We start from the raw sequence: 16,254 nt of genomic DNA on the forward strand, positions 1-16,254 counted from the left end.
TACAGTGAAAACAGGAAAATGCATTTCGGCTGTTATTCAGCTGAAGTCAGGGATTGGGTGGGGGTTGAGAATGTTGTGGGTTTCTCCCGCAGTAAAAATGGAAACGCGAGGGCGTAGCCCCCCACCCCGTGCATGCCACTGGTAGCATGTACAGGGTGAAAAGCAACTGTCCTAGGACTGAACCTTGCGGTACTCCATACTGAAATTGTGATCTATATCAGTGGTTCTCAACATTTTGTATGTCTGTCTTATCTGACACTCTCAGTTCAGTTCATGAAGCTCTCTCCTAACAAGCTGATGAATATATTACTATAAATAAAATATTACTATAAATTACAGCAACACCTCCCCCTTTGTGCAAGTAATTTAATTGTCTGGTTTTAGCCAGGTTTCTGTCAAACACAGCACATCTAAGTTATGATCTGATCATATCATTTACAAAAAGTGCTTTTGTAGAAAAGGATCTAATATTCAGCAAACTGTTCATCTGTATATCTGTTTTATATTTGTTGGACATCAAATACATTTTTACCCTTGATTTTTTTTTTTTTTTTTTTTTTTTTTTTGTATTTACTAATTCGGGAAACAGACACAGTCTCTATGTGATGATATCTAGGTGAAAGAGTCTTTATGTGTTGTGGTTGATCTGACTTCTACGAGTAACCAGTCCATCTGCTTCCTGACCTGGGCCCAGTCAAGTTTCAACTCTAAGACTATGTGCCATTACTTGAGAGAAGAGCAGCACCACTCCAGGGGGAATGAAGAAAACCATTTCTTATCAACAGGTCAGGTCTGCCCCAAAAACTTTTCCAATTGTCTGTGAACCCTATATTATTCTGCAGACACCATTTAGACAGCCAGCCATTGAGTGACGACAGTGTGCTACGGTATGCTTCTCGGTACCCCGGTGAACAAGGAGGGGCCCAGAGGTTATTAATTACAGTGTCTGACATCATACTTGCGAGTAATATTAATATTATTTTTAGTGATCTCTGACTGGCGAAGTGCTGATGTGAATAGCAACCTTAGAGTATTTACGAATAGCATTAGCCAGCACTTTTTAAATCTGCTTTGATGAATAGAATAAATCTCTCTCTCATTCAGTGTGTCATTCATGTCATTCGGTGTTTGTGAGAATACACAACTGAGCTGTACAAACCACATAAGGAAAACTTGGATAAACTGCATTATTTTTAATTTAATTCAAACTTTGCCTTGAAATGGCTCACAAAGTCAGCAAATAAACAGATACACAGTATTCATTGCAATCAGTGATTTATTAAGAACAATATGACCATGAATTTTTACTTGATGAGTGAGGTTTTCAGAGCAACCTCTACTTAATGAACACTATTGTAATCTAATCTACGTTCTAGTGGCTATACTTGACTATAGAAGGATATTCTAGACTATTTTCAAAAGAAATTGCAAATTGTATTTGCAATTGCATTTTCCATATGTGGATAGAGCTGGTTCCTTGGCAACCTTCCAGTCATGTGATCTAATTAATATTCATAAGCTAATCCTTATAAAATATAATAAATAAATCTCACACACCGTCCAAATAGTGTAATGTTTCAGTCAGTAGTGGTTGTGAGAAAACCTCAAAAGGCAAACTTGGATAAACTCAATTTAATCTAATTCAAACTTTTTCAAAATCATCAAATAAACATTGTGTTCATTGCAATCAGTGATTTATTGAAAACAATATATGACCATTAATTCTTATACTGGTTGAGTGAAGTTTTTCAGAGCAACCAAAGCTTAGTGGCTACTTGATAGTACCAAACTTGATCTTAAATCCTAAATTCAGAGTTAAATTACTGGTTTGAATCTTACACTAGTGACTATAGGTCCCATTGTTAATCATTTTCAAGAAAATAAAAACAGCATTTTGGCAAGGATTAGACACAAAGTGTATGAATTCAACCCTTATAACAGAGTAACTCTTCAGCAATGCATATTTCTATAGAATCATATGTGTAGAAATGTGTGTGCCAGGCAGGAGTCAACATTGATGAAGAGCTCGAAAACATACTGTCTAATGTGGATTAATTTTTTCATGTTTGTGTTTGTATTTAAGTGCATCTACTTTTTTTTAGTGATATGTATTTTATAGTCAAACATGCAGAGGGCATTTTGTGCTTGATTACAAATATTCAAATATTGTTTGTCACTGTCTTAACCCACAAAATGTCTCAACTGCCTTTTCAAACTGTAAACCACATAATAGTATGGAACCAAAGATGCAAATGGTCAGTGTCAACATTTCCTTGTGTTTGTAGTAGTTTTACTTTAACTTTAGTTTAGATATCTGATTTAATGAAAAACTTATTTAAAAATATTTATAACCTTTTTGTTCTCCCAATGTTATACCATAATGCCATATTTTTCTTAAATTATAAAAGTTAATTTGACTCATATAGGCCTGGTTTCACAGATGGGCTTAGATTAAGCCAGAAATAAGCCTTAGTTCAATTAAGACATTTAAGTATTTTTTTCCCCCTTAAGGGGAAAAAAACATTATTGGTGTGCATCTTGAGACAAAACAATGGCACAAACATATTTTAAGACATGTCAATTCAAGCAGCTTTCAGTTAAAACAGCTCAAACATGCATTTAGTCTGTATATTATATTATATTATATTATATTGTGAATGGGCTTAAATACTCGACTTGACAATCATTACCTTATCAACATAGAAGTACTGCTTGAAATGCTCTTTCTACTGCTCTTTCTAATTATTCTGTGCATTGACAAGAACATCGCCAAGGATTTTTGATCATTCACATTTTAGTGTTTAATAAGACTGCTAATAAAGTAAACTTAATGTTTATTTTACTTGATTAGATTCATGATTAGAAATACAACAGCACACTTACCAGACAGACGGTCATTTTAACAAATAAATTCCTCTTAATTAATCAGAAAAGTTTATAACTGCTTTACATTGACAAAACTGAGCATCCAAATACTAATATAACCAAAGGAAAACCTCCTAAACCGGATCTCAGATGGAAAAAAGGAGGGAAAGTATTGGTACCAGCAGAAACAGTCCCTGTGTTGTACTCTGGGCATTATTACACAGGTTTGCTCCACAACATGAAACAGAAGACACGATTAGGCCTTGGGGAAGTGCAGGGTTCACTAGTGTACTGTTGTTACAGATGTTTTGACTTGCACATCCTTTGATAATGGAGTTCGTGCCATTAAATCCAACTAAGAAAAAACAGAAGAGAAAAAGGAATTTATAGAAAGATTTCAATGAGTCTTGATGGAAAACAAGAACTGTAATTCATTCACATTAGGAAACAGCTATTCTGTCTCTGCAGATTAGATTATCCATGAATCACCTGTTGCAGTGATGCACTGGTTCTCAACACCTTTACATTTCAGTGTTTTTGAGCAGTTTGTGTCACTACAGGTGTAACACGTCAGTTCATTATCTGGGTCTGCAGCTGTAAAGAAAAGCAGAGACAGTTGAACTCAGCATTTTGACCTGACCATGTTTTGCTTAAGTGTTATCTACATAATTAAGATTTTTTTTTTTCTGACACAGTTTCTGACACGCTGAGATCTTGTCATATTTTATTACCATTTTTTTAAACTATAGTGAATAAACAAAATTAATGAATGAAATGTTCAAGGTGTCTGAATAAAGTTTGGTTTGACTGTATAATTTTAACAGTAACTCCCTAACAAATTGACATATGATTCATAAAAAAAACATTCTTTTGTGCGAGATCTTTTCCCTGGTTCAGTTGATCCTGTTCACAAAAGCAGTCAGAATGACCTGGTTCTCAATTTCAAATTTACTCGCTAAAAACGATATTATCAATGAATATGGGCCACTTTTACGGTGATTCTGTGCCCTTTTCGAAGCTTGAGACCTCCATTCATTGCAGTTGCATTGAAAAAAAAATAAAGACCAGTATGTTCTTAAAAAATTCTCCTTTTGTATTCCATGGAAGACAGAAAATCATGCAGGTTTGAGAAGAAAAAAAGAAGCAAATAATAACTTAATTTTCATTTTGAGTTGCAAAAGACCTTTTCGAAAATTTAATGTAGTTAAAAGTGGTAAGTGCGAAGATCACAGTTTAATGTTTCCTTCACTTTCACATGTTTGTAGTACCTGGAGCATTGTTGCAGTGATCTGAAGCACAGCATCGGGAAACCATGTTGTACTGTCCAACATGCATGGTCCAGTTAGCACACAAGGCAGAATCTGTGCAAGATTTAATCTCAGCATCTACAATGAACAACATTAAAAATTATGATTCAATAGCAACCCCAGTCAATAACATATTCTTTACCAAACGCACGTTTCATAATCAGTTATTCTTACAGTATGTGGTCATGTATCTGCAATGTGAGTTTGAAGAACAGTTGGCAGTTTGAGTGCATGTTGCAGATGAAGCTATTGTGGTACAGTTGTAACACTCCAGTGTCAGTGCTGAAAGAGAATGAGAAAATAATTAGGGATATTCATAGCGTGCATATAAAGCCTTTTAAATATTTCTTCTAAATGATTATTATTATTTTTTTTTAATAAAATGATTGAAGTGACAAACATATTAACTGTGTGTAAAGTCTCGCATAAATTATTCAGCAAAGCTTTAGTTAAAAAAATATGCCTAAAAGCAATGGATGGACACATGGAAATAAATCCTTTATGACGTACCTTTGGAGAAAAACACAGTGAAAAGAAGCAAGCTGATGATTTGCAGTGCCATGATCAGATGAAGGGTGTCAGATGGACAGTGTGAGATTATTATATACTGGATTTACAGAGGTGTGGTTTGTGTTAGATTTGCAGCATGACTCTTGAGTCTTCAGTTACATTTTTTTGCATAAACTAAACATGATTATGTGATACACACAATATGTTTCATATATTAAGCAGAATACATGTCCCCTTGCAACTACTGAATTACATTATTCACTCAATAATGTAAATTTAATGACGGAAATAATGTATTCTAATGATTTATATACTTTTCTTTAAACAAAATAAATATCCATGAATACTGGTTTGCAAAATATACCATTCATCATTTGTAAATTTTCCACTTTTATTTAAATTATTTTCAGCACGTCAGTGAATTCAGAAGTACATAAAGTACCATTTTTTCCATGAAAAAAGAGATCACACATAAATACAATAATGTATTTCATTACTAAGTTTACAAATGGTCTATAAATTTTAATGTCAGTATAAATGTAAAATATAAACAATCAAGAATATATCTTAAAAATGACTATTATGCACTTTAGAATAGATATTATGGATGTTCATTCTTTTGAGAGCATGTGGATAAATGCAAAATCACAAATAAATAAATAAAAACTGTAAGTAAACTCTGTTAGCATATATTCAACACTGACAATGATTCAGTAACATTGCCAATTTAAAATAAATGTGATACTTTATTTTACTATTTTCCCAAGTACATTTGATATAACTGAATCTATGAATAATATAGTTTACTGTGCTTTGCTTTTGTGTTTTTTTTCCTTGTTGTTTTTTTCATTCAAATCATGCAGGAAATTCCAAATGTGTTTTACTTCTTATTTGCATGCTCTTATGCTCTTTTTTTCTGCAGGCTGAAGCTAAAATTGTGCATACTATATAATGTATAATGTTTTAATGTATAAAAATACTGTTTGATTTCTTAATTTATTACAGGAGAACGCATAAAAAAATTCAATGTGGTGTGTCACCCGGTGGCTATTTTTGGTATAGAGCTTAAACAAAAACTTCAATTTTTGTGATATCAACTTCAAATTTGTAACACAGCTTGGTTGGACATATGGTTTAGAGTAAAAAATAATTTTGTAAACTATATGTTTTGTGTAAAATAAAAAATGTTTAGAACAGTACATTTGTTTTACAGTAAACTTAACACTAAAGAGACCAACCCTAGGTCTGTATTCCAAAGCATTCATGAATTTCATCCATTTTTAGTGCATTTAGTGCATTTTCAAGTCTATGTTTGAGGGGAACATTTATAGAACCTTTACTTCTAAAAAATGTATTGAGAAGATGTAAATATAACACACAAGCCCTATGGGTCAGTTTTATGATTCTTGTGGTGTTATGTGTATTTTTGAAGCTTGAAAGTCTAATATAATAATAGGAAGAATAATACTTTATGCACTATGAGATTGAGCTATTGGGAATGTCTTTTCGTTCTTTTGAATGCATTTGGAGAAATTCAAAATGTCAAATATATTTTTTTTTAAAAAAACCTTAAGTCTAATATCATATATTGAACTTGGTGACAATCATTCAGTAACACCAACCTGTGATTACTGACTGAAAATAAATGAATGTTATTTTACTTTCTTGACATCAACTATTTCCCCTGTATTTTATATGTACCTGGATCAGTAAATAATAGTTTGTGTTTGTTTGCTGTGTTTTCCCCTCAATTCAAATTATTCAGGATTATTTTTAAATGTATTTTCCTACTTATCTTCATGCCACATTTTTTCCTGCACAGTACAGCTGAATGCAAATGTCATTTTTACATATGTGGGGACAAACCAAAAACAACATAAAACAGGCACCTGTGCGTGCATATCTGACTATGTACCCAATGACAAAATCCCCTCTTGTTTCAGTCTGCTGTGGAAGATGATACAGGCTGATAAACTGCATTCATCAATATGTGTAGGCTGATATTTTCAAAACAAATTGTCCACCTTTGAAAACAGACTTTCACTTGTTGAAGGAATATAGGGGAAAATATGTGATTCCTTTGCCCTTTTATGGACATCAAGAAGTATGGATGTTGCTCATGTTGTTCCAAACCTGTATGACTTCCTTTCATTTGTGAACAAATATATTAACATTTCCTGCAACCAACATAACTTTATTTGAACAGGAGAGAAGTAAAATGCACGGAAATATTGAAATATGAACGGTGGATGTTGTTCCGAACGGTTCAATGTTGTATTGATAATTGTGTCATCCCTGATTTGCATGCGTCTTTTCCCCTTGTATCGTATTTCCTTTCTCATCAAAAATAGCGTGAGTTTATGCACAACCACAGCAACTAAACCAAATTTCTCTATATACTATAAGCATCAGTTTAGTTTTAATGTCTGTGGTTATTTTTAAGAAAATAATACTTCTATTCAACAAGGATGCATTATATTGATCAAAAGATCAAAACTGTATATTGATATTGATCATTATATTTTTTTAATGTTACAAAAGACTTCCATTTCAAGTAAATACTGTTCTTTACATTCACCATCATCTGAAATAAAAGCATGGTTTCCCCCAAAAAAATTAGGTCCCGTTCTTCGTGATCCCATGTTTCAAACTTTAGTTAGTGTGTAATGTTGTTGTTAGAGTATAAATAAAATCTGTAAAATTTTAAAGCTCAAAGTTCAATGCCAAGCGAGATATTTTATTTAACAGAAGTCGCCTACATCGAACGGCCAGTTTGGACTACATCCCTCTACTTCCTTCTTTAATGACGTCACTAAAACAGTTTTTTGATTAACCTCCGCCCACAGGAATACGCAAGAGATGCGTTTGTAGAGTGTGTTTGTCGCCATGTCGTCGAAACGCTGTTATTTTCATCCCGCAGTCCAATCACCGGGTCTGATTCCGGCTCAAATTGATAGGGTAAAATTAAAGACATGTTTACAATAACACTGAGCGCGTCCATCTCCACGTTATGGTAAGAGGCGTGACTTTTCCGGGCACGGTGCGCTCAGAGCTGTCGAATCACAACACAGGAACCGCTGGAAAAATCAGAACTCGTTACGTATTTCTGAAGGAGGGACTTCATAGAACAAGGAAGTCATCAGCCCGTTTTTATGACAGTGGAAACAGCGGTATACAGATAAGTAAATTATGTGAAAAATACTGTGTTTTTTTTACACGCGAAACATGAACACATGTTATATTGCACACTATAAACACAATCAAAGCTTCAAAAAACCACGAAAAACGGGACCTTTAAGCAACACAACTGTTGATAATAATAAGAAATGTTTCTTATTACCATATTACCATACACAAGCATATAAGAATTTCTGAAGGAACATGTGACGCTGAAGATTTGAGTAATGATGCTGAACATTCAGCTTTGCATCACAGGAATAAATTACATTTTAAAATGTATTAAAAAAGAAAAAAGTTATTTCAAATGGTAATAACATTTAATATGCAGCTTTGGTGACCAAGACTTACAGTTTACACAAATAAATCTTAACACACACAGGCCCGGTTTCACAGACAGAGCCAGGATTATACCTTAGTTCAATTAGGATATTTAAGTAGCTTTTATAAACGTACACTAGAAAAAAAAAAACATTACTGGTGATCATCTTGAGTCAAAACAATGGCACTGACATATTTTAAGATATGTCAGTACAAGTTGCTTTACATTCAAACAGCTCAAACATGCATTTTAAACATGCATTCTAGCTTTAAAGGGATAGTTCACCCAAAAATGCAAACTCACCCTCAAGTAGTTACAAACTTGTATAAATGTCTGTTGAGCACAAAGGAAGATATTTTGATGAAAGTTTAGGCCACTTTGGGGCACCATTGACTTCCATAGTAGGAAAAAAATTACTATGGAAGTCAAAGGTGTCCCTGAACTGGTCAGTTTAACACATTCTTCAAAATATCTTCATTTGTGTTCAACAGAACAAAGACATTTATACAGGTTTGGAACAACATGAGGGTGAGTAAATGATGACAGAATTTTTATTTTTGGGTGAACTATCCCTTTAAGCCTTGCCTGTGAAACCAGGGGACAAAGATTTAATATAGGACCATTTTACAAATGATGATTTATTAACATGTTATTATTTATTAACATGTTATTCTTTCGTTATTTGTCTTGTTTACTATTAATTAATTTTTATTGCTACTTTTATTCTTATTTTATATTGATCATTAAAACTATAAAGGAGTAAATCTCTGGATCAGACATGACTAAATAATCAAAAGTAATAGCTGTCAATCACGTCAAGTATATGCTAAAACACAACTGTATCAACTTTTCATTTGAGGAATTATCTAAAAGATAAACATATGACAAAATGTATGTCTTCAGTAAATGCATTTAATTTCTTAATATTGATTTCAACTTGATGCATGTGTCAAAATTGCGTTAGACAGAAAATAAACAAGCAAGAGCGCTGCCACCACCACAAATATTTTTGAAACACCAGATATACAAATTACTTTCCTCTGGCATTTATTATCATCTACATCAGTTATCCCACAATTTCCCATAGGACTGGAATAAAAAGACCACAGTGTATTAGAAGCCCTCCTGACACACAGTGTCACTTATTCATTCAAATGAAAGCATTAGTAACAAATTAACAATCAAGTGCAACTATGAAACATAAAAGAAACTGGTCCTTAGTATTAGATTTGAAGAGGCACTCAGTAGCAACACATGGTCAGTCGTTGAAACTTTTGACACTATGACAGAGAGATCTTTACACCGAGCAATTCACTAGTGGATTCCTCTTTACATCAAGCCATGCTTCGGGTTTTTGCAATGTTTGCACCTAGTCAGTTATAACTCTAAAAAGAAACGCTAGTCAGTTTGGTCAGCTATACTTTCAGTCCCATCACATCACACCTAACTGGAAACATAAACTGAATGTTTATCAGAGTTTTTTATCTTCTAATGAAAATAAAGAAATATGAAGGCCACAGCTCAATAATCTATTAATGCAATCAGTAATACTTAACTTGGCTCATTTAAAACTATAGATGTTAGGTTGAAACAGTGACAGGTCCATTATATATTTAAAAAGCGAAGGCCTAGATGTTCAGTTTCCAGCAGCGTACAGACATTGTAAGCATTTATTAGATTGCGTAGTTCTAATCTACTGCCTTCAGTGTTTAGTGCTGCTTACAGGGCCACATTTAAAAGCAATTGTAAATATAGTACACTTTCCCAACAGTTTTCCACACCTTATACTCAGTTTCAAACCTTTCTCAAAATAACAATCAAGCCCTTAATATCTGACAGCATCCTTTCGCATATTCATGCATTCACATAGGGTCACAGATGCTGCTCTTCCAGCAGTCTGAGGTCAGATGTTCACTAGTGTTGTATTGTTTCAGGTGTTTAGGACTGCCTGAACTGGCTCAGTATGTTAAAGGACTGAGTATGAACAGACGATCCTCCTCCTTCCTGATCCACTTCAGGAGTTTGTTGACAGCAGATACAGCGAGTCCCTTTGTTCCCAAAGGACTGAAGCAGAGGTAGAGCTCGAAACCACTTGTTACCTATAGAGAGTTTGACAAAGTAAGAACGACAAAAACCTCAGGGTTTTAATGCACTTAAGGTGCTGTCAACTTCAGAAATCAGAAACACTCAGCAAAAATGCATTAAATTGATCAGAAGTGACAGTAAAGACTTTAACATTGTTACGAAAGATTTCAGTTTCAAATAAATGCTGTTCTTTTTAACTATTTGTAGTATTTCTTCCATACTATGGAAGTCAATGGGGCCCCATCAACTGTTTTGAATAACTATATTATTCAAAATATCTTCTTTTGTGCTCAGCAGATTATAGAAATTCATACAGGTTTGCAACAACTTGAGGGTGAGTAAATAATGACAGAATTTTGGGTGAACTAACCCTTTAACTGGATACTTTCTCAAGAATACATACACATAACAAAATCTATGAAATGTATCTAATAATACACTTAAAGGATTAGTTCACTTTCAAATTAAAATTTCCTGATAATTTACTCACCCCCATGTCATCCAAGATGTTTGTCTTTCTTTCTTCAGTCGAAAACAAATTAAGGTTTTTGATGAAAACATTCCAGGATTTTTCTCCATATAGTGGACTTCAATGGACTCCAAACGGTTGAAGGTCAAAATTAGTTTCAGTGCAGCTTCAAAGCGTTCTACACGATCCCAGATGAGAAATAAGGGTCTTATCTAGCATATCTAGCGTGCATTTTTTATACGTTTTAATCATAAATGCTAATCTTGAAGAAGCTCTCTTCTTCTCCTCTATTAGAATTCCAGCAGTGTAGACACTGCTAAGTGTATCACTGCCCTCCACAGGTCAAAGTTTGAACTAAATTGTCATATACAATATGCTAGTGCAAGTATATAACAATTAGTTCAAGCTTTGACCTGTGGAGGGCAGTGATACACTTAGCAGCGTCTACACTGCTGGAATTCTAATAGAGGAGAAGAAGAAGAGAGCTCAAGATGAGCATTTATGGTTAAAACGTATATAATTTTTTATTTTTTTTAGAAAATGAGCGATGGTTTCTCTAGATAAGACCCTGATTCCTCGTCTGGTATCGTTTAAAGCCCTTTGAAGCTGCACTGAAACTGTAATTTTGACTTTCTGGAGACCATTGAAGTCCACTATATGGAGAAAAATCCTGGAATGTTTTCATCAAAAACCTTAATTTCTTTTCAACTGAAGAAAGAAGTACATGGCCATCTTGGATGACATGGGGGTGAGTAAATTATCAGGAAATTTTCATTTGAAAGTGAACTAATCCTTTAAACAGCAGACTCACCAAGGCATAAAGGTTTTCAGTCTCTGCACAGCGGTAAATGTAGCGTAGGGGGCGTGTGGGGTTATGCAGGCAGCTGTGCAGGTGCTGGTACAATCCCATCAGCCTTTCGTGCTCCTCTTCTTCCTGGTATGGTGCTGGAAGGTCAGGGCTGACAGGAAAAACCAAAAAGTTACATAAAATGCAGGAGGAAGCAATGAATATAAAGCTCCAATGCCTGTCTGTCTGTCTATCTATCTATCTTCCATCCATCCATTCATCCGTCCATCCATCTATCATTTATTGTCTTTTCACGATCATCACTAGACACTCTTACCTTGTATAGAGCCCAGAGCTTTTAGATTTGTACACAAAGTGTCGCAGCTCAGGTATGCCGACCTGTGAGACAGGATAACTTGGCGTGTTCAGTGCTTCCTGCAGGGATTGATATGCACTGCGTCTGCGCAAACGCTCCAGAAACCGCTTCTTGCAGTCGGAGAGGTTAAAGAAATCCTCTCGATCGGTGGATACCAGGATCAGACACAGATCAGAGGCTGGTTCCAGGTAAGAAATATGTGCGTGGAAAAATCCAGCCGGGTTAAACTTGGGCAGACATATGGGCGTCCACCCCTCGCCTTCGCGGAAGGAGGACGAAGAAACGACCAAGTTGAAGAGCAAGTGCAGGTCCATGTGGTGCAGGAACTGGTCCTTTTTGCGCACCAGCGTCACCAGCCTGTTTCCTGCTAGCAGGATGGAGAATACCAGGTTCTTGGCTTTAGCAGCCTGCAAGCTGGAGGAGACCACGTCACGAGCCGAGCTGGCCAAAGGCAGGCACATCACGGCACTCAGCAGCAGCCCCGGATCTCGGTCCAGGAGCCGCAGCAGGCTGTCGGTGAGGTGCTCTGAGCCGGCCAGCAGGCGCCGCAAGTCGTAGCTCTGCCGGTTCTGGAAGACGTGGTTCAGCTGAGTGAGAGTGAGCAGGCTAACGATCTGATAGTAGACATAATGAAGCTCTCGTGTCAATTCCCGGTCAGAGCAGCTCGTACGAAAGACGCCCACCAGGATGAGAGGGCTCTTCCGCAGGAATACCACCCTGTAACCATCTGAAAGAGACGTTCACATACAAAAATGTCTATCCTATATTCTTCTTAGGGCAAAAACTCCTTGAAGAGTGCAATTTCATTTAGTTAAAACACAATATAATGCCAAAAAGCAAAGCATTAGTCAGTTTTTTAATCATAAAATAAAATAATTGTAATAAATATTAGTAATAAATAATAATAAATAAATATAAACTGATGTTTATGATAAAAATTGTCAAATATTTTAAAGTATACACTACTATTCTTAAGTTCTGGCAAGATTAAAATATAATTTCTGAGCTGAATTTTCAGCATTACTCCAGTCTTCAGTGTCACATGATCCTTCAGAAATCATTCTAATGTGCTGATTTGCTGCTCAAGTAACATTTCATATTATTATAAATGTTGAAAACCGTGTTAAAAAACTTTTGTATGGTAGTGCACATATATCAATATCAGTTACTTACCTGCATGGATGGAGCGTATAATGTTCTTCTTATCTTCTACAAATGACATGAGTAACATCATGACTCCCATGATGCTGGAGAGCGCCTCCTCCGTGCCGTAGCGTGTGTAGATGGGTTTCCCTGCCTCACTCAAGACAAACACATGCTTCCTGTGACTCCGCCACGTTTCGCTGGTCACATCCTCCTCTTTTGCCTTGTTGCTGCTCTGCACCTCCTCTTTGCCCACCTCCTCCTGTTCAGCCTCTAAGCTTTCCTCCTGCACCTCCTCCTCACCTCCTTCCAGAGCCACTTTTTGAGTGTTCTCTAGATTAGAGTCGCCCACCTCTGCAGATTTGTCATCAGTGTTAGACTCACTGTCAGCAGTCAGGTCCTCAAAAGACTGGGCGTGAACGAACATGGCACCCTCCTGTCCGGCACCTGCCAAGAAGTGACACATTGCTTAGTAAAATACTGTAGCACACCTCAACAAGCTTTGAAGTATCATTCATGTAATCACAGAGTAGTCAATAGATGATAAATAATCAAGAAAATAGGGCTGGGCGATATATCGCATGCGATTGTCACGCGCATTTCGTCAGTAAAGCCGGTTCCCTGATTACCGCTAAATCGCCATCACCTGCTTTCAAATGGAGCGGCATTTAATAGACAGAACCGTAGTTCACTGATAAGACACGCAATATCGCGTTCAGTATCGAAGGCGATTCATCTGCAATATGAATGCAGTATTGCGTGGCTTGTCAGTGATATATATATATATATATATATATATTTATATATATATTTTATTATTATTATTATTTTTTTGCATCTTTGCTTTTATTCAGAAAGGAAAGTAAAGAAATAAAGTCATTACAATAGGCTTCTATTTCAAATAAATACTTTTGATTTTTCCATTCATCAAAGACTTCACAGTTCGCAGTTTTTTTAAAAAATATTAAGAAGAACAACTGTTTTTAACATTAATAATAAGAAGAAATGGTACTTGAGCACCAAATCAGCATGTTATTTTTATTTCAGAAGGATCATGTGAAACTGAAGACTGGAGTCATGATGCTGAAAAAGCTTTGCATTACAGGAATAATTACATTTTAAAATATAATAAAATCAAAGTTATTTTAAATTGTAATAATATTTCACAAGACTACTGTTTTTATTGTACTTTTGATCAAACAAATGCAGCCTTGGTGATCATAACACAATTTTACATAACATTTAAAAATATCTTACTGACCTTAAACTTTTAAACATATTTAGAAGCAAGTGTGCAAACAAACAAAAAAAAAAGTATTTTCTAGTGCTGTCAAATGATTAGTCACATCCAAAATAAAAGTTTGTTTTTACATAATGTATATATTATGTATATATAAATAAACACATGCATGCATAAATTTAAGAAATATTTCCATGTATATACTGTATGATTATATAATTTATATTATATTTAAATATAAATATTTTATGTATAAATATAACATTTTTCTTAAATATATATATATATATATATATATATATATATATATATATATATATATATATATATATATATATATATATATATATTTTTTTTTTTTTTTTTTTTTTTTTTTTTCAATTTCCCCTCACATACTCCTAAGTCTTCTGGGAAATCCTTCAGAAGACTTCTTTGAAGCTTTTATATCATTATGAAACTGCTGAGATAAACTTCAACTTCTGTAAAGAATCATTTACATGACTAAACTAGTTCTAAGATTTTAGTCATCTATCACATATAGACGGACATATGGGTTATTTGATCACTCACTACAGGAAATACAATGGGATATTATTACAAGGATAAGCATGACTAAAGAAAAAAAAGGTGTGGTTAGTTTATAGGGGCCCAACATGTAGGCTTAAGAACCATATAGTTCTCATTAACTACTTTGTTACAGCATCATAAAAAACTTTGGCAACAAAAATCTTTCAAAGGAAAATAAAGATTACAATCCTGGACAAAAACAGTATCTGTTTGTATTACACAGCTTTATAACTGAGACACTAACCTGGCTCTGTCCCCTCTACCAGGCCGGGGGTTGGACTGTCTGATCGGTCCTGCCGGAGTCTATCTGATGGCGCCAAGTTGCCATTTTTAATCTCCCAGCATACACCCTTATTGTGGACATCTGCCGCCATCCTGGCCTCAGGCACAAGAGAAACCCGGCAGTGTCCTGTAGTGTAGTGCCAGTCAGTGCCAGGAGCGATTCACTGCATGATCCCTGCAGCACAATTTATAGAGTTTCCATCAGTGTCTGGAAGTGAAATTACAGAAAGACACATTAAAAGAGGAACCAGGAATTAGTTAAATTCTCCGTTTCAAAAAGCTAACTTCTGACATTGGCTCAACAACAGTGAATAAAGGCATCATTTTTATTTTTGGGTAAAAGTTCTATCATGTAATTATCATGAACTATGCAAGTACAAATCACTCTGAACAACTGCTAAAAAATATATGCTGATATTTATCTGTAATGTTAATAATAATAATAATAATGTGTTAATAGTAATTATTAAAAAAATATATAAGCAAGGGATTCAGACTGTTTATACTTCTAATATCAACAATAATAATTTATGACAAAACATTTTTAACTAAAATACAATGCTATTATTAAAAAGCTCCTCGATTTAAAACTATAAAACATAGTTTATGTTAATGGCAGTCTTAAGATATAGAAGATTTGTGGATTTTCTCATTTGTGCATAAATCTACTAACCGGCTAACGCACTAGCCGCGGAGCTAAACCTCTAAAAACTGTTGAATTTCACTACCAGACTTCTTCTTCTGCGCCAACTTTAATTTAATCACGTCTAACAGATGTTGTCCACACAGTTTGGACTCCTAATAACACAATTCATCGTTACTGTACCTTAAACGCTCTTTATCCAAATCAGTGTAAGTTGACCTGTCTTGGGTCAAAAATCAACTCAAGACTCACAGCACCGCGAGAGATGCACTATGGGAAATGTAGTTGTTAATTCGGGAACATGTAGTTTTATTTAAGTATTGTTACTTTGCTCAATACAATGAATAGGCTTTTATGTCACATTTAATTAAACACATAAATCTCATAAATCTCGCTTGTTTTTTTATACAACGATCTGATACTAATACGTTTTTCGTAAATTTCTCAGGCAGTACGGTGTCGTGTGTTGATGACGCAATCG

General features: G+C 34.9%; 2 protein-coding genes across 3 annotated transcripts; both read right to left on the bottom strand.

The window, feature by feature from the left end:
- Positions 1-1,279: 1,279 nt before the first annotated feature.
- Positions 1,280-4,734, bottom strand: LOC137021006 (phospholipase A2 inhibitor gamma subunit B-like). The gene is made up of 5 exons (XM_067387174.1): positions 4,683-4,734; positions 4,347-4,454; positions 4,134-4,250; positions 3,355-3,459; positions 1,280-3,220 (listed from the first exon to the last, which is right to left on the bottom strand). Exons 1-5 carry the CDS (start codon positions 4,732-4,734, stop codon positions 3,012-3,014), a joined length of 591 nt encoding a protein of 196 aa, XP_067243275.1. The 3' UTR covers positions 1,280-3,011.
- Positions 4,735-8,076: 3,342 nt separating this feature from the next.
- mon1a (MON1 secretory trafficking family member A) lies at positions 8,077-16,060 on the bottom strand. Of its 2 annotated transcripts, none has more exons than XM_067387177.1 (6): positions 15,957-16,021; positions 15,093-15,305; positions 13,072-13,488; positions 11,860-12,625; positions 11,547-11,694; positions 8,077-10,280 (listed from the first exon to the last, which is right to left on the bottom strand). In XM_067387177.1, the coding sequence occupies exons 2-6, from the start codon at positions 15,220-15,222 to the stop codon at positions 10,140-10,142; spliced, it is 1,602 nt and encodes a 533-aa protein (XP_067243278.1). In that variant the 5' UTR covers positions 15,223-15,305; positions 15,957-16,021; the 3' UTR covers positions 8,077-10,139. The 2 variants fall into 2 exon arrangements, with proteins under 2 accessions (XP_067243278.1, XP_067243277.1); XM_067387176.1 differs by having other exon boundaries at positions 8,078-10,280; positions 15,093-15,338; positions 15,957-16,060.
- Positions 16,061-16,254: the final 194 nt, after the last annotated feature.

The sequence above is a fragment of the Chanodichthys erythropterus genome, chromosome 6 (genome assembly GCF_024489055.1).
Source record: "Chanodichthys erythropterus isolate Z2021 chromosome 6, ASM2448905v1, whole genome shotgun sequence".
Lineage (NCBI taxonomy): Eukaryota > Metazoa > Chordata > Actinopteri > Cypriniformes > Xenocyprididae > Chanodichthys > Chanodichthys erythropterus.